The 18,876-nt window shown below is 41.1% G+C and overlaps 1 protein-coding gene across 1 annotated transcript in view; it reads right to left on the bottom strand.

Annotated features, from left to right (window-relative positions):
* Positions 1-6,009: 6,009 nt before the first annotated feature.
* Positions 6,010-18,876, bottom strand: part of BANP (BTG3 associated nuclear protein) — a 135,061-nt gene continuing 122,194 nt past the window's right edge. Inside the window, exons 12-13 of the mRNA XM_030457659.1 lie at positions 10,749-10,892; positions 6,010-6,813 (exon numbers count right to left, since the gene is read on the bottom strand). Coding sequence (XP_030313519.1) covers positions 6,742-6,813; positions 10,749-10,892 — 216 coding nt within the window. The 3' untranslated portion in view covers positions 6,010-6,741. The remainder of the gene's footprint in view (positions 6,814-10,748; positions 10,893-18,876) is intronic.

Below are 18,876 nucleotides of genomic sequence, written 5' to 3'. Positions count from 1 at the left end.
CTCTGAATCTTTCTTTCTCAGCTGGAAAGTCTCAAGTTCCAAGCTGGGATTCCCTCTCCACCCCCTTCTCATGGACTTAACCCTCCTTCTGCTGGAAGTGTCTAGTAAACAGCCATAAAAAAACTCTAAGGTACAAAGACTGCAGAGCAGCAGAAAGGGTGAAAGCAGCACATTAAGAGAAAGAGAAGTATTTTCTTGGATGCTCCCTGCTTATTAACTCTGTGCTCTAAGAAAGCTCTTTTTAATTATGATATTTTCAACCTTTCAGAACTGGTCCCAAAGGATTAGGATTTCAAGTTTTGGGGGTTCTTTTTGTGGTTTTTTGTTTTTTTTTTTTTTTAATAGTTTCTGTCTAGAATTCTTTTTCTTATGATTTTATCAGGCCACCCCTCCTCCCTCAGTTCCCAGACCACCTACAGACAGAAGCATTGTTCAGCACTAAGACTTTTGCTGTGGGGCTACAAAAAAAGCATCCATGCTCAAGAACCTATCACTTTTCTCTCCCACAACCCAACAAAATGCACTTTTAGCCCAACTCAACCCTCCTACACTGAGAACCACAAAACAGAGGAGAACTTGTGCTACCTCTCCACATGTGTGGAGATGTGCAGGATGAAATATCAGCCACTGTCACCTCATTTCTGAGCAAAAAGGCTTCCTGGGCACAGCTGCCACTTACCCATCCTCCATCACCTTGATCAGATGCATGCAGAAAAACCAAGAGAACCTTGCAGCAGAGCTGAGACCACTCTGGAGTCTGGAGCAAACCTGGTCCAGGTAGATGAGCAGAGCCAACTGGATGCTGCAGCTTCCATTCATCACCAGAACCAGTTTCCAAGCTCAACCACTCCCTATCTATGGAGCTTTCTCAGTGCCAGGTGTGTTGCCTCTGCTCAGAGAAAGGAACTGGCATGGAAAACCATGTCAATCCATGCAAAGATATGTGGAGAGGCCAAAGTTCCTTATGGGAATATTCCTACAAAAGTCTGGCAGGAATACCAGGTGAAATACCTTCCACCTTTTACCAAAATTAGAACAAAAGGAAAAAAAAAACATTTTCACCACCACTGAGGTGCATTCAGCCTTTTGCCACACGAGAAAACTTCAGTGAAAACACAGAAATGGAAAGCACTGAGGTTACCTTATTATTATTTTTTTAATTCTGAGACAGCAGACACCAGAGAAGCTCCCAGTTTCACTATAATTCTCACTTGATAGAACTCAAATGCATGCCAGGCACAACCCAATACAGATGTATTCCCCCCTCCCAGAAGTCTACAAACTATTTTAAAACACTGCAAGGTCTAAAAAAGAGATAAGGCTTATAAAAATTATAGAAAAACAATAAAAGTTTTTAAAAAAAAATCAGAAGAAAGCCCCAAGCCTCTCCCCTCCACCTTGCCCCTGCCTACCTCCAAAGCTGCTGCCTCTTGGATAAAAGCAGGATAGTTCTGTCACTACTTTATTTCAGAAAATGAAGAACTTCTCGGGGTGAACCACCCTCCTGGGCTGCACATTTAAGGGCAGGAAGGAGTGAGAGGGAACCTGAATGAATGAAAAGGGAGGAAAGGACTCAAATCAAACTGTTTCTCAGCTTTTTCTTCATTCCTCCCTTCTCCTCTTTTACAAACATTTTGGCTTTTTTAATTTTTTTTTTTTTTTTTTCCTCCTCTGGTTTTGCTGAAGAGAGCAGGGGGATTAAGAGAGTTGAAGTAGGATTGAGTAATAAAATTGCTGTTAAATAACAGCAATTATGCAAGGCAGATGGCCCGGAGCAGAGAGCTCAGCTTTTCACAGGGGCAGCAGCACTGAGAGCAGCTCTGCTGCAGACAGAGCTCATCATTTGTGTCTGATTAATCCCAATTTGTGATCATTAGGGAAAGACTGCCCTAGGAGGGTTAGGACACCAGGGTGAGGGAAGGAGGCTTTTTAGGGGAGGAAAGGTATCAAACGAGCTGTTTAACCTGGACTGGAAGCTGGTGGAATTCTCACTGCAGTTCCCAGGTGCTGGGGTATTCACCTGGGTGCCTGTAAAAGGAGGTTTAGTTTTGCTACCAGGTAGGAACAGCAGGGGAAGATCTGGTTACTGCCCGGGAAACATTGCTAATTAATGGCAGACAGATAATTCCCAGCTGGGGTAATTTCTGTAAGTGTTAAATAAGCCACCTGAGAGCTTCTTTCCTCTGCATAAGGTAATGCCTACAGCTGCTTTTCTCTTGAATGCCATTAAGAATCCAGGAAAACCTGAGGGTTTGTGGTTTCTTTTCTTTGTTTCATTATCAAGGGTGGGCAACTAAGCTCCTCTGGCAAGATCAATGCAGCAAAATGGATTTTAGTAAATATCAGTGGAGGACACTCTTCCTCTGCAATTCATACTTTTAAAACATTGACCAGGAATTGGCCTAAGTTTAAAAAGAGGCAAAGAAGCCAAACAAAGGAGACATTTCCTCTTGAATTAGGCTTCACACATGAGGGTGTAAATGAGGAAAAATCTGTTTTCATCCAGTTCCATCCCATTTATCACGTGAAAGACCAAGATTTGATTAAAAACCCCATGGCACCTTAGGACAGATGAGTGTTAGCCCCTTCCCTTGGCACCACTGCACGTGAGCAGCCACATCCCACACGCTCCAACCCCAGCTCTGCACGACTCCTCTTACCTCCACTCACTGCACAGAGTTACTCCTGGGTTTTGTGGGGCATAAAACAACCTCCAAATATGTCAAACCTTGTTTAGCAGAGACATAAAGTATGTCTGTTTGCACTAGCACATGAAAAAAAGCAGCCTTAGTTTACCCCAAAGCCCACTCAAACTCAATGACTTTCTTATTCCCGGCTTCGTTCAAGGAAATGAGGTTTGACTGCTGAGTCCTCACCTAAACGAGCAGAGCTTAGGGAAGTGCTTTGGGATTGCAGTGCATAAAAGCAACATTTTTATGGGAACCAGCTTTTTTGTTGAATTATAGGTAGGGCTCTGAATTTTCAGCACTTAGATAATTGGGAATTCAGAAGGAATGCTGCTTGCCAAGGGGAGTTTGTGCAGAGCAGAGTTCAGCAGTGATTTTGGTGGCTTGGGGTTTTCTTGCTGTATTTTCCAACATGAAGCTCCATGGCAGTTCTGCAAAGCAAATAATAAAGGCCAGGGCTGCCAGAGCGTGCCAGGGTCTCCATTATGGAGAGGAGCATTAGAGCAACATTTTGGCCAGCATTCCCTGCTTTATAGGCAAACTGTCAATACCCAAAAATACCTAAAAATACAGCTAACAGAAGGCATTCCAGTTTGTTTGGGTCACAGAAGGGTGCTTGCTTTTATAGTTTTGTTTTGCAAGACAAAATATAGAAAAGTAACAAGGAATGAAAGGAAAAGAAAACCAGAAAAGAAATAACCCACATCCTTCACTATTTTTAGACCAATTTCTAGTCTTACAATGCATCAAACTGTAGTGTATTGATTTAGTTTTTACATCAGGACCACAAAAGCCCTTTAGAATTCATGAGATGGATGCACTTCCAGGTGGGATTCAAGATGAAGTGGTCTGAAAGGTCATTAGAGCTGTACTGGACTGTACATCAAGGGGTTTAGAACAACACTGGGACAGATGCTGAGGGCCTGGCTATACTGAACTGAACTTAAATTTGATGAAAACCAGTGGAGCCAAGAATGGTATCCAGAGACTCTCCTCCCCCAAAGCCTCTGTGCCCAAACATGACACAAACCAAAATCAAACCCATGATAACAGTGTTCTGCAGGTGACAAGATGAAATACAAATAAAATATGCAGCTGGTCCTAGTCTAACCTTAGAAGAAATGTCTTCTTGAAGGCTCCTGGGCATAGCTCTCAATCTCCTGCTCCTCCTGGACATAAACAGCATGAGGAGAAAAAAGCAGTTGAAAACCAGGATGTTAGAAAGTTTTCTGAGGGGGAAAAGAACCTTCTTATTACACAGGCAGAGGCTGTAATAGAAAGAGATGTAATGAGAACTCATTTCTAGCTGACCCACTCACAACTGCCAGATAGTCTGCAAGGGCAGAAATACACCAGAGAGCCAGGCAAAACCCTCAGTAGTAGCCCAGCAAGGCTTCCATTCCTTGAGTTCTCTTTTAATACTTTTAGGATTCTTACAGTTCTGTTGCTATGTTATTGTTAGGATAATCTCTGTCCAAGCACACTCTTCACACTGGCAGAGAACCCCACAGAGCCTTCACCATCCCAAGCTTTTCCTAGAAGGGAACTCATTCCTGGATTAATCTTCTAGGGAAAGATTTATTTGTGCCTGACACAAACTGTGATATGTAGAAAACAAACATCCTTGGAGATATTTCCTCCATAGTCAAGGACATAAATCCTCCAAGAACATGAAATCTTTAGAAAAGGGAAGAGGGACAGGGATTACTCATGGGAATACCTGGCTCAATGGTGAAGTCTCTTTTCTTTAAAGCATAAACACAGTGTGACACAGCTCAGACCAATGGTAACATTGACCTAAGACTGAGAAAAATTCACATCTTGAGGAACACAGTTCTTAACATCTGAATGCACAGGTGGGCCTTAGGAAACTGCTCCCCTTACCTATTTATTTCAATTGATTTGTACACTCTCCATTCCTCACTGGTGCAGCAGATTTCATTCTCTTGAAACCTATTGGAATGCTGTTTCACTGCTCCATACACCTTTACAGTCACTTTTAGCAGGAGGGACTTGAGCATGCAAGTGGCTAAAGGAAACCTCTCCTCAACTCAATTTCATCTTCTACCTGAGCTGAAAAATGCAAAGAGAACAGAATTCTTAATTGCACCATAAAACAAAACCCTACAGTTTAAATGCATGTGTGTTCCCCTCGAAAGCAGAAGATGCCCAGGATGCTGAAGGAAAGCTGGGTAACACTCAAAACTTCCTGAAGATGACAAGAAAGTCACTGTGGCCAACATGAATATAGCAAGAGAGTGGGGTATGCAGTAGCATGCAGTGGTTTTGCCATCCCAGCTTTCTCCCTGTCATTTCCAAGTGATAAATTATTGTTCTTAAACAGCTCCACTAAATTGCACAGGCCTAGCTTTATTTTTAGGCTTCTATTTTGGATGCCAAGCTCTTCAAACATCACCCAGCCTGAGAAACATTATTAAAAAAAGAAACTGAAGGGTCGCCAAATTCTTGGCCTGCTGCAAACTTTGTGCTCAACAAGCTGTGGTTCAGCCTGCATTGTACTTGTGCGTCAAGAAATATCCTAAAGAGAAGTAGGAATGCACATAAAATGTCATGCTTACCAGGGACATCAATCCCAGAAACTGGCTCTGCTTAACCCTTCCTTTCATGAAAACAAAACCAAACTTATCCTGAATTTGACCAGGCAGAATTTGTGGCTATGCCTCACTCATTAATACCCTAAGTGGATGATGAGCTACCTGCTGCTCACTGACAGTGACTCCACAGCCAGACAGCTGAAAAACCAATACAAGGCAACAATTCTCCCACTAAACTCTGAATTTCTCTACAATGTGCACTGTCAAGACAATCAGGTTACAGCCACCATGGATGTGTCCCACTCAAGCTCAGCAAACCTGCAGATGCAGCTTTCTTGAAATCAGCATCAAAGTTCCCCTAAGTTTCAGCAGAGAAAGGATTTCACCTTGCTTTGCAGGGATCAGACCTTTGCAGTCCAGCAGTGTCTGGATGAATCCCCAGGGGAGGTACTGCCAGAAATGCCTGGACAGAGGAGGCAAAAGGAACTCAAAGGGAGAGAGCTCAGAAGAGTTGTTCACATTTAAAAAAAAAATATTATTTCATCAACTCACTGTATAAAAGAGGATTTGCAGACTCAAGTGTTAACTATCACCTTTTTCTCTTCTGAGATTATACCACAATGCAGTGTTGGGATCTTCCTTACAGACTTAATCTTACTCCTCAGTTTGACAGCAGAGCTTGCCAGATGGGGTCTGGGCTTTAAATACTCTTACAGCACAGTCCAGTCAAACCGTGTCCATCCCTAAGGCAGAGAGCAACTTGAAGCTGCACTATTCATAAATACACATTTATTTTTCATTAGAAATGCATAATTACAGCATTTAAAAGCATTTTCCCCTAGAAAAGTAGTTAAGCAACAGTACAAACAAAATTGTTAATCTTCTGCAAATACATTTTTCATTACACTGAACAGAAAACACCAGCAAAAGTCTAATACTTGCAGTTATGGGATTTTCTTTTTTTAAATATTTTCCATTTTTGTTAAAAACACCATAGCAAATAAAAAAAAAGCTGTTGAAACAGTGAAAAATATTTGAGCTCTTGATCTTCTATATGTGGTAAGTATTGCAGAGCAGCAATACACTTCCTAAGATATCTGCAGACATTCAAATGGTGTATTTCACAGAAGAAATGAACAAGGATGAAACATTGAGTCTCACAGTTTTGATTCATTAAATTTCTTTCCCTCTTTTTTTTTTTTTTTTCTTTTTTTCATTTTTTTTCCCTGCTGTAACTGTATCTAAGGGCAGGCCCCATTTTTTTTTGTTTTCTGAAGGCCAGCTCCTCAGCTCCTGTCGTGCTGCAGCTCCAATTTCAGGGAAGGGGATGGATTTATTCCCAGTGAGGACAACCAGCTCCTCAGGACTCTGCTGTTTGCAGATGCCTGAGGTGTGACCACGAGTCTGACAGACATGTCCATCCTCCTGGTGTTGCACAAACACTACAGCACTTAACTTCTGAGCCTGGCACCTGGGCTGACAGAGGTTTCCCCATTCTCTTATTGAATCTGGATGGCTCCGTGTTCTATCTGCATCTCTGGCTGGATCCCTGATGGGAGGGTGTCAGTGCCCTGCAAAATGAAATGGGAAATCAGTAAATCAGTACAGAAGTTGGGTTTTGTTGGGTTTTTTTTTCCATTGCTGTAGCCAAGGGAATGTGAGCATGTTATAATAAATACATTCTTGCATCTACCAGTGCAAAAGCTGCATGGAGAGCAGCTGGGTGACAGACTGGGAATGGGAATACACTTCCAAAGGCACCAAAAGTAACAGGAAGAATCCACATGAAGACTAAGTAGACCAATGTCCTCCAGGCTGGAAAGAGAAGGCTGAACTAATGAAATCAGGATAAAGATTTACAAAATCATGAGTGGGATGAAGAGAACAAATAGAAAACAATTACTCCCTTTCTCTTCCCTCCACCCCCCCCCAAAAAAAAACCAAACCCAGAACCAGCTCTAAAATGAAACAAAATAAAACCCCTGTCTGGCACAACCTGTGCTGAAGCTGTGGAAGGACTTGTCCCAGCAAGCTGTAATTCCTGACAGCTCAGGGGTACAGAGCTGAACTGGGTTATAGAAGGGAAGTCCACCAAGGATAACCATGGACAAGACAGCAAGAAGTCCCAGGGTGAGAGAACTGTTGTAGTTAAGGAGGGTAAAACTATCTGTTTGCCCTGTGCTTGGAACTTCCCCAGCTGGTGCAGGATATGGTCTAAAACTGCCTAGTTTATCCACTACAGACTGTCTCTATTTTGTGTAAAATAAGAACAGCCCTACTAGAGTGAACTTCTTTCTCGTGTAAAATTCTCCCTACAGGCCTGATTCCACTCCCTTTCCAAGCAAAACCAGTCCTCCATGAAAGGATTTAAAGTAAACGTAATTGACTTAAGCTTTCAAAGGAAGTCTCCTTAAAAATTCAATTACTGCCTACCAGTAGTCTGACAAGGCTGTGAAAGGATAATCCCACAGCAAACTGTCTTTTTAGCCAAGCTAGCTGGAGGAAGGAAAACCAGATTATGAAACAAACTTCATCTTTAGAGCTATAAGATGAATAGTATTTAAGAACAGCTGTACTGGCTTGGAGAAAGTCCATCACACCCAAAAAGCCTTCCCCTGATAGCAGCCAGTATCACAAGCACAGATAAACTACAAGACAAGGGCAAGCACTTAATGATCTTTTCCTGTAAGCATTTAATGATCTTTTCCTGTACACTCCCACAGATTCCTGAGATCTGCCCTTGATGGATTTCCCCTCCATGAATTCATCTAGGAGATGCTTAATGTACACCCTGGATCCAGAATTATTCCTGGGGCAGTACTTCTGTTATGAAGAAGTCTTACTCAAAGCTTTCAGCTTCGTATCTGCACGATGATCACAGAGAGACACACGGGTTGGAAACTCAACTACATTTCCCACCCCGTGGGTTTTACTCCACAGACACAACTTATTTTTTCAAATGAAAACACTGGAGGGTCAGAATGACAAAGTGCTGGGTCCTACATCAAGGTTTTGTTGTTGAACTGTTCCATCTCTCTGCCTTCTTGCCACTCATTGCACACAGCCACAGGATTCTTTCCTGTTCCACGCGCTGGATCATTTGTTGCTTTCCATGTTCCAGAAGTCAGTGTCAAAGTGTTGAACAAGTTTATCAGGTTTCTAAATTTGATAGCAGGTAAGTTTCCAAGAGCCCATCAAAGTTTTCTTTCCCATTAGAGACAAAATCTTTTTCAAGTAATCCAATTACAGCAATATTGAATAATTTACCCAACATCCAGACCAGAAGCAGAAGACTGCAAGAAGGGATTAGGTTTGGAGTTACTTTTTTTCCCCAAATCCAAGAATATTTACCACCAGCATAAGGATTTGAGCAGAGAATTATTTCCAAACACTCTTTATCATCACATTCTGAATTCCTACATCTTGCAAGCTGCTGTAAGTAAAAATGTGTGGAGATGGGAAAACAAGCCAACTAAGCCTAAATCCCCAAATGCATCTGATTTCAAACCATATCTCCTTCCATACATGCATTTGCAGTTTTATGGCTGTAAAATATATTAATCATTTGTGTTTAGAGATGTGGTTTAGGGTCACTATGAAACTGTCAGAATCCTAGCTTGTAACACTTCCCTCTACAGCTGATTTCTAAATACACTGAAAATAAAAAGCTGAATTTCATACTGCTGTGTGCTTCAGCTGAGGTCAGTGAAGGGATTCATGTAAAACAGTCTGACTCCTACCTTATAAAAATAGATAATAAATAAGAGAGTTAATAAAATTCAGATATATAAATAAAGATTTATAATAAATATAATAAAATATATAAATATAATAATAATAATATAATAAAATTAAGATAATAGTGTTTTATAAGCTCTGACTGATCAACAGATTCAAAATCATTGATAACATCTCAGTTTCATGGCAAAGAACCACATTAAAATCTCACTGAGAGGGTTAAGAGATCTGTGTGGGACTATTCCACCCAGAAGCCATGGGGCTCTCCAGAATAATAATGCAAACACCAAGTTGGTTTCTCCAATTCATTAACAGACCCTGAGCTTTCAGTTTGTGTAAACTGAGGAAATATTTCTGCCAAACCTATTTCTGGTGCTCTCTGGTTTTCCTTTCACACTCTTCTCACTTCACGTTCCTTTTCTGCTTCTCTTTAGCTTTGGATAAATCTCTGTGGTTAACCACAATATTAAAACCTAACGTGGTGCAAAGTGTCCCAGAAGGGACAAGTAACTCCAGTGGCATGGGAGAGGTGACACTGCTGGGTGTGTGACTGCACCCCAGAACCTCCTCCCAGCAGAGGGGGGAGCTGAAGACAGGCAGGAGGAACAGACCTAGGAAAAAGTCTCTGGGATGTAAATTTGGAATTATTTTTATGCTTTATTAATTGCATGGGACTTGAGGACTTATAAGAAACGAGGCAAAAATCCCTGTAGCAACTCTTACTGTCTGGTGTACACCACAAGTGACTGTGGATACAACACCGAGAAGGTTTGTGCAGAGAGAAAGCAACCAAGGAGGGGAAAATGCTCCTTCAGGGCTCATCTACAGGGGCACATGAGTGTGCAGAAAGCTGGAATGGAACCTGACAGCACAACAGACTCACGTGCCAGACAGTCTGATCCTTTCTGGCAAGGAGCATCATTTTTCTCAAAAACCCTCTGTAGCATCCAGGTGGGGAACCAGAGTGGAGCAAAGCAACTCAATGAGTCTCAAATTCTGGTCTCCCAACCAGCATCAGACAAGATTCCACTCCAGCTGCTAAGGATACCATGATATTTTGGCTAGCACAACCACTGGCATTCTGTAGAAAAGAAGAACCCCAGTGGGGGGGTAGGAGACAACAGTGGGGTTCACAGCAAAATGTGGAACCATTTGCAGAAGACCTGACAATGGTTTTAAGTCAACATTCTTGGCTCGTCAACAGTCACAGCTTCAAGCTGATGAGAAACTTCTTCTAGACTCTAATCCATGTTGAAATTGATTTTAAAAGGGAAAAAAAAAGTTAAAATAAATTCCTCCACTGTAACCCAGAGGATCAAGTGTTCACTTAGAACTGGTAACATTGAGACTCCTGTGGGAAATCCAGGGTGTTGATGAAAATAACTGGAAAACTGCTGTCAGAAAGGGAATAAATCTCAGCCTGAGAAATACTCTGGATAGATTCTCCAAGGAAGTTTTTTGCCCTGTCCTCCTCTAACGTGTCTCTCAGCCTTCAAGGATGCAGAACAACAATGAAGACCAGAAGAACTATTCCCTAGAGGCTTTGAGCAAGAATACAAAAGCAGGAATATTCAAAGACCATTTTTTACCTTTAACAAAATGATATTTCTTATTAAAGGTTTTCTTCTTTTTTATACTTTGGAAACAGGATCATAAACTCATTGGGACTGCAGTATTTGTGGACAGACTGACAGTCTGACCAACAGATGTTTCAATCAAGAACAGTCAAATGGTATAGAAATATATAGGAATAGAAATATATACATACTTGGTTAGTTGCAGAGTGGTCTGTCACTGGTGTCAGCTGCACATACTGGACTTGGATGTCACTCCCTTGGAGGGGGGATCCATCCACACCCCCCGAGGCAGGCTCAGCAGAAGCAACAGCTATCAGCTGAGCCCCCTGCAACACCTGCAAGGGAAGGAAAGGAGAAAGCAGCTTGGAAACCACCACAATCAGAAATTCATTATGAGCCATCTAACTTAAACCAGATGCAAAACCCAGAGACCATTAAGAAGAAACACAAGCAAACTTGTCTATCAGGAACAGTTCCTTTAAATCCTGTGGGTTTCCGAGAGGACGTGGAACACAGATGGAAAGCTTCCCATAGCTGATGCTTACAGCATTTTTGCCTTAAAAGATCACTAATTCTGGTCATGTTTTTTGCAAATATTAAGTGGGACAGACTGAGCAGGTTACATCAGGAGTGTGATAATGTCACTAGTCCCCAACAAGATCCCTGAGTAATGCTTTTACTGCTGGGTAAACAGACACAGGTCCCAGATATTCCTGCTCACAGCCAAAATAATTCCATTTGTGACCATTGATTACAGTGATGTTTGTATTCCTGTTGTATGTGAAGGTGTAGATGTAAGAATTGCTGCTAGCTAATGCTTAAACACATCTGCACTGTGACTGCTGAGCACTCTGGGTCCCCTGTAAGCTTCAAAACCAAAAGACCAGTTTTGATCCATCCAGAAGTGCTTCCCTAAAAGCTTTCTCATGGTTAGACTCATTTCAATCTGCTTTCTGAAACACAAATTAGAATAAAATACACATAGGTCAACAACAAGAAGCCCCCAGTCTCATGTTTTACATTCAGCTAAGATACACAAATTCAGTTTTCATTTCTGTGTGGTGTAATTGAAAAAAAACCATGGTATTTGAACTCCAGAGAACAAAAGGCATCTTTCAAACTAAGGGAAGAGAGCAAAGAACAAAAATAACATTCTCAACAAAGGTTTTGCTCAATAAAGTTTGATTTCTCAGCTGATCTGAGGCTGGGTGGCCATGAAGGAGTGGGTAGACCAGAATTTCTCTAGGGAGTGTGGGAGGCAAGAGGAGGTGAACTCCATAAATGACCTTCAGGGGTGTTGTCAGGATTTTGTAAGGATCTTGGGTGTTCCAAGATACAGACAGCACCAAGCTGCAAGAGGATGCTCCATTTTGTTTTTATAGGAATAAGCAAAATTCTCTCTTCCTATGGTATTTATTTTGGAGCTGCACAGTTCACACTGTCAGAAGCACATCACACTCTGGCCTGCTGATTACCTGCAGGTCTTCAGGGTATTTTGTCTCATTTATTTCTGAGCTACAAGCCCCAGAATGGCTGTGAGCAACTCAACAACTCCATCACTCTCACAGGCAAACTGCTTTACAGCAAAGAAGCCTAAAACTTAGAAGAGTACCATCCCCCTCTGGTTTATGTGTGCTGCCAATCCCACATCTTCCAGCACACTTCAAAAGAACTCCCTTTTACAGCCCAGAATCTGGAGAAGACCAAGTAACTCTGTAATATGTTACCTTATACCATAACTATGAGATTAATTTCAATTAAAATTATCATTTGTGGTTTCTATTTCAATTCCTGTGCCATTGCTGAAATGCAGATACAAGTGGCTGAGAGCAGAAGGGCAGAATTGCCATTTTTACCCATTTCATTTTTTTTTTTCCCCAAAGGAATCTGGCAGTAAGGCTGTTTCTGTAGCCTCAGTGGCACAGTACTTTGTGTTTGATTTGCTGAGCCAAAGAGAGGATCAGCTCAGCCTGGAACATTTGATCCCACTTTTTATGTCTGAAGGCCTCTGTCAGATGTGGCACGATGAGGAGCTGCAGCAAACTGAAGATGCTGCTTCACTAATCACCCTGTTTTCATAAAATAACACAATTTATCACGAATCTCAAGCATACCCAGATAGAAAAACCCAACTGAAGTGACATAAAAACCAGCAATAAATGACATTTTCTCTAGGCACTACTGGAGATTATCATGAATTTACTTTATTTGTGTCTTGGCTTAAAGATATGCTAGAAGTTTGTTGTGCTGAAGAACTAAGACTGATGTCACCCTTTCTCCTTCTCATAAATAGCAATATTGATAAACATTTTGTTTAGAAATAGTCCAGCTCAGGCCAACAGAGTGGCAAGTTTATGGCCCTTGGATTCTGCTTGCATTTGCAAAACCTTTTCCTTCCACAGTGCATTATAAAAACAGGTATTTCCATTTCCTTCAGCACTGGGAAGAAAGGTCCCAGGGGAAGAAATGATCTCAAAATATGTGTTGATAGGAAGACAGACAGAGACAATCACACAGAGCCCAGAGAGGGGATCCAAGAGGCTTGAACAGACTCTAATCAGGATGACTGTGCTTCCCTAGAGAAAAAGAGGATTGAACCTCAGCCCTAGGAACTCAGTCAGCCTCACCTCATAGTTTTGCTCTGTCCCTAAATGTCACAAGTTTTGGATGAAATGATAGTGAGGCTGCAAAAATTAAAGACAGAAGGAGATCCCTGGAGGAGATGGGCAGCAGAACCTTCTACAAATGAGGTGGGTGCAAGCATACAGCTTTTCTTTGGCTCCTTTCTCACTTAACCTCCAATCCAATACTTGAACTTTGTAATTCTTACCTGCCTTTGACCTTAAAATAAAGGAACAGTGCCAAAAAAATTAACAATACACCCTATAAATGAACTTCTTTTTAGTACCACTTGGCTTCTTGAATATGCTGCCTTATTGCTCCAGAACAGCTAACAAGAATATGGTTAACCTAAAAAAATACTCAACTTCTAATAAAATTGATTAATTCATGCTCTGAAGCACACCAGAACCAGAAGCTTGGTGCCTCTCACTGAGGCCCAGAATCCCAGAACCAGAGGGAAGCTCTCTGAAGCTCACCCAGGCTACTGAGAGTCCAAGTGACTGCTGAAAACAAGCCTAAAAAAGACTGCTTTGGCAATGAGCAAGCAGACCAAAAAATGAATTGGTGAAATAATTCAGTGGTGTATTTAGAAAAAAAGTACATTTGGTCATCCATTACTGCCTGCTGCCAGCAGGAAAAACTTTTCTTGACAGTGAGAAGATCCTCAGCTCTCGGAGCTCTTGATATTGCACAATTATTTCCACTGCAAGCACAAGCAACAGCACAGCTGGAACAAAGCAGCTCCCTCACTTCTGCTCTTCCAGCTAGGAATTCCAACCACAGATACAAGCTTTGCCCCAAATAGAAAGACTAGTGGAAAATGTTTATCAAGAAAAATCAGAATACTTGGGGAAACGTCTGTAAGATATTGGGGAATATCTCTGAGATGTTTGTATTTGAGAATGCTTTGAAGATAACAATCCTCCCCAGCACTTCTTGTGACTTGGCCCAAGCTTTTCAAGCCTTCACATCCCAAATCTTGATGCCTCAAAGATGACAACATTGTATGGTGAGTCTGGTGAGGAGAAACTTCCCAAATGAAGAAATAAGCATGGAAAAGCCCCTTCCCTCACTATTCCCAACACCTTCCAGAATAAGCTGTTCTCCCCTAAAGCCTTCAGACAGCAATATAAAGTCTCTCCCTCTTCAAAGTCTTGATGATTTAGGACATGCAAGTTAGAGAGCCTGAGCATCCTACATTCTATTTTCTTGTCCCTTCTTCAGCGAGACTCTTGATGTGAGATATCATCATAAAACCAGCAGTCATAATGAAAACAAGGTGCTTTCTTTGCACTGAGCCTTTCCATTTAAAGACCATTTTAGTCCATAACTAAGAGTTCCCATTTAACATTCAACTGCCAGGGCAGGAAACAGAATGTTTCAAAAAAGATTAAAATTAAATAGGTTTTCCTTTGGTTTCTTCCAAAACGATTCAGGCATACTTTCCAACCACGGTTCAATTCGTATCACATCCTCTGCTGATTTTTCTTATCACTGAGAATTATTCTTCCAGAAGCCCATAATTTGAAACATTTTTCTAGACCCCAGCCTTCAAAAATAGGTAACTGGTTTGGGACAGCTGGAGCTTGTTTACCAAAAAAGCTCATTTCTCACTCTAGTCCTTACCAGGCTGAGCCTTCTGAAACACATTATTGCTACTGCTCTTGTGAGCTTTTTTTTTATTTATTAATCTAGGCAAGCACATATGTTTGCCTACCTATAAAAACCAAGACATTTGAAAATTTTGGTGTCTTTTTTCCATCATTTCATCCCATTTCTACAGTAGGAGTGCAATAAAAGATGATGTTTCTTTAAAAAAAAAGGAGGGTTTGAATCACTGCAAGAGTGGTTGTTTATGGAAGGCTCACATCTGAAAATCCTGTAACACTTCTAGCCAGCAAGGAACCATTTCAGCAAATGTTGCACAAAATAAAGGAGTTCTGCATCTGAAAAAGGAAAGAACTCAGTGACACAGTCTACCTAAAGCAGTGGGGAAAAGGAAAGTTTGGGTCCAAAACTTTAAGGATGGTCACGAGTGTAGATGATTCCTAGAAAACATTAAAAAAATAGGAAAATACCTAATTGTCATCCTGCTACATGTCATTCATTGATGGCAAAAGAACAGGAATGCAGCTGAACAGCAAGCACATCTCCTTCAGATGCTAAGAAGCTCTCCTGATAAATGTGTCCACTGAAATAAAACAACTCCCTCTAGCTGATTCACTTCAGTCTTAAAGTTTCCTTCCTCCTGGAACCATAGGAGTAAAAACATCCACTGCATTTAGTGCCAAAAAACCTTTATTTAGTGGATTTAAAGGCTTACAGGCAAGTTTCTCTGGGGCAACTAGACTCTATATTTAGGTGCAGAACTTCAAACTGCTTCGTATCAGAAATTACTGAGTTTCTTGAGAACATCAAAGGCTTAAGACCAACCAAGGTCTCCATCAGCTTGGCATTTACTGTGGAATCTGGAACAGGGGATGCAAAATGGAGTTGTATGGAAAAAAACCCAAGATTTTCCTTCCTCAGAAAATCTTTTGTAGCTCCTCATTTCATTAGATGAAAGAGAACGAGACCCAAGGCTGGGAAACAAGTTCAGGATGGAGGTTACTAAAGGAGAAAGGAAAATTCAGCACCATGATCCACTTTGGTTCAATTTAATCAACTGCATCGAACAGCTCATATCTGCTGGAGCCTGATCCAAAGTTATTCTGAGGATTTTACAGCCCTATTCCAATGAAATTAGCTTTATAAAGTTAACAAGCCAAAGAGGAATGGCAGCAAAGGACAGACTGACCTAACTGGTCTCAGAGACGGGGTTGTCTTCATGTTAAGATCAAGTAATAGTCATCAAAAAAACCCCACAGGAACCCTCTGCTACGTTTATGTGTCCCATGTGTAGATGAAGTCAGAATCCATACAGGCTGAGGAAGTGTTAATCTTTGCAGATATATAAATTGACATGCAACCTGTAATTCTTCTGACCAAAGAAGGACCAAGGATCATCCTCACACACTGCTCCAGCCTTTCCACACTCGACTCAAACCTAAGCAACAAGGACTTGTGATAGAATTATGAGGCCATTGTAAGGATGCAGCTTTATCTTCCCATCTTTTCAAAATATTAACAGCAATAAAAAGGCTGGAAGTTCCTTTTCCAAAAAGATAAGGGAGACAGATGGCCCACAGCCTTGCAGAGAGTATCTGCAGCTTTTCTCCCCCAGGGTCTCATGATGAGAAGCATACAGAGGTGCAAGGGAGCACATGAAAGCTGTTACCCATCCTTTAGATTGTTTATTGGCAACCCTTTTCGAAGTAGAAGCCTCCAAATATGAGGCCTCTCTTTCTTAAGGTGCATTTTTTATGGCTGCTGTGTGTCCAGTTTCAAGCTGCTAAGATCCCACTCAAGGAAAAGCCAGAACACATACCACTTACATTTTTTCCAAAATAATCATGTATATTAATTTCTTGTTTTTCAAGCTGAACTTACTCTATCATTTTACTATTACCAGCATCACTACAAGAGAAAAAAGCCTCAAGGCTGTAATATGTCCTCCAATAATGTGTTTCATATCCAGCAGCCAGAGAGTTTCCAAAAAATCACATTTCTATTTTACTGTTACAACGGGCTGATGGTTTTCTGGTTTGTCTTACATGACCCTTACACAAAGCAATTTCCGTGAAAACCACAGCTGCTTTTTGAAGTACAACATCTCTTAGAGGCCACCCCACCTTTATTTTAAATATTTAATTCACAAAGTAGGATAGAACACTGCCATGCTGCCCCATCTTCTATGGGATCTCATTACTCCCTGCAGAAAAAAGGCTGGGAAGGTGAGAGACTCTATTTTATCATACCAAGTAGGCAACTAAACCTTTGCCAGTATATTAAATAATTCTGGCATATTTGTTTTTAGAGAAATACATTACCTTGCATCTAGCTTTATTAAAAGACAGGTTGAGTCAATCATATCTAATAATCTAGGTCAGAGTGTACAAATGACCTTTTACTTTTATTATTTAGCATTTAATTACACCGCCATTTACATATCACTAATTATTCATCTTCTCTCATATCTTTGATTAAAATACTGAATAGCATAAGTCAAAGATATTTGTGGGAAAACATCAGAAAATACAAATTGGAAGGCCTAACATTATTTTTGGCAATATATCAACTGAGCTCTTTTGAATAAATTGAATACTGGCTTCAATCAGTTGCTCCAGAGCTCCATTTTCAACTGATTGGAGCAGCATGTTGGAAATATAAAGCAAATAAGCCAAGTGTCAATCAAGCTCCCAGCAAACAAGCCCATTTTTAATAAAGGAATGCTGATTCACATCAAGTATGCTCACAGAATTTAACTGGTTGCTAATTACCTTCTAAGCACTTCCTTCAAACTGGGCATATTTAATGAATTAAGGACACACTCCCCAGTGTTGGTGCTCAAGCAACTGATGCCAGAGGACAGAGTTGGCTAGGAAGTCCCTTTTCCACTTGAGCAAGAGAACAGGTATGGACTGGGTTAGGCAGAGAAGAAAGGAGAAAAAAATAAAAAAAATTAAAAATAAATGTACCAAGAGACTCTGGGCAATGAAGCAGCTACCAAAGCTGGAGAGCCTGAATCATCAAATCACAGAATGTCAGGCTGGGGGGGGACCTCAGGGATCACCTGCTCCAATTCTTCTAATATTATTGTTTAGATGAGATGTCTCAGCTCCCCAGGGAGATGAGACTTAAAACTTTACAAAACGGGGGGATCTGGGAGACCATTCCAGGGTCTGACTGTCCTCAGAATGAAAAACATTCCTCTTGTGTTCAACTGGAATCTCCCCAGGAGCAACTTGTGCCCATTGCCCCTTGTCCTGTCCATGTCCATCTCCTTCTTGGCAGCTTCCATCACCCAAACCCAAATTGCTCCACTCACCCATCCTTAAATGAAATCACAGAAATCACACTGCAGAAGCTTTTATGTCAAGGTAATACATTCCCATTACCATCCCAATGTTCCTTTTAAAATAAAAGTATGTTTGATATGAGGTCATGGGAAACAATATAAACTGGATTCCCTGCTCTTAAAGGTTGGTTTTCCATTCTGAACTTACTGATCTAGTTTGTAAAGTTTACTTCGAGTCATTCCCTACTCCAGCAACAACCTGCACCTAAATTAGCTATTTACCTCTTACATAAAATGTGCCAACATAAAAATAAACTCAGCATATATAAAAGTCTTACATACAGCAGTTCACAGAGAGAGGAACTCTCCCTGCTGTGTATTTTTAAGTGTGCTGAATTGAACCGTGCAAAATGTGACCTTAAATCTGTCAAAACTTCATTAACTAACACCCCTACAGAGACATATAACTGAAAGCACCTCCTTTAAATTCCCCAAACTAAGAGGCATGAAAAGTGAAACTGATTTCAGCTCGACCAAGTGTGGAAAAATGAAAAGAATAATCCCAGGCTCTGCTTTTATCAGCAGCGACATTTCCTCGCATAACAAATAATAAACCATCTCATCTGCTTCTCCTTGGAGCATACACCACAGCACAGCTCTCCTCAGTAATGTCTACTCTGAGATTCCCCTGCACAAAAACCTGGAGGAAGGCAGGAACACAAACTGCAGTTATTGTGGTTACTTAAACAAACTTTACAGAACTCTCCATCCTTCTGGATGCTACCGCGGCCGCCTCCAGC

This window comes from Calypte anna, chromosome 11 (genome assembly GCF_003957555.1).
Source record: "Calypte anna isolate BGI_N300 chromosome 11, bCalAnn1_v1.p, whole genome shotgun sequence".
NCBI lineage: Eukaryota > Metazoa > Chordata > Aves > Apodiformes > Trochilidae > Calypte > Calypte anna.
The sequence above is the reverse complement of the archived record's forward strand: the minus strand, read 5'-3'. Positions and strand labels throughout refer to the sequence as shown.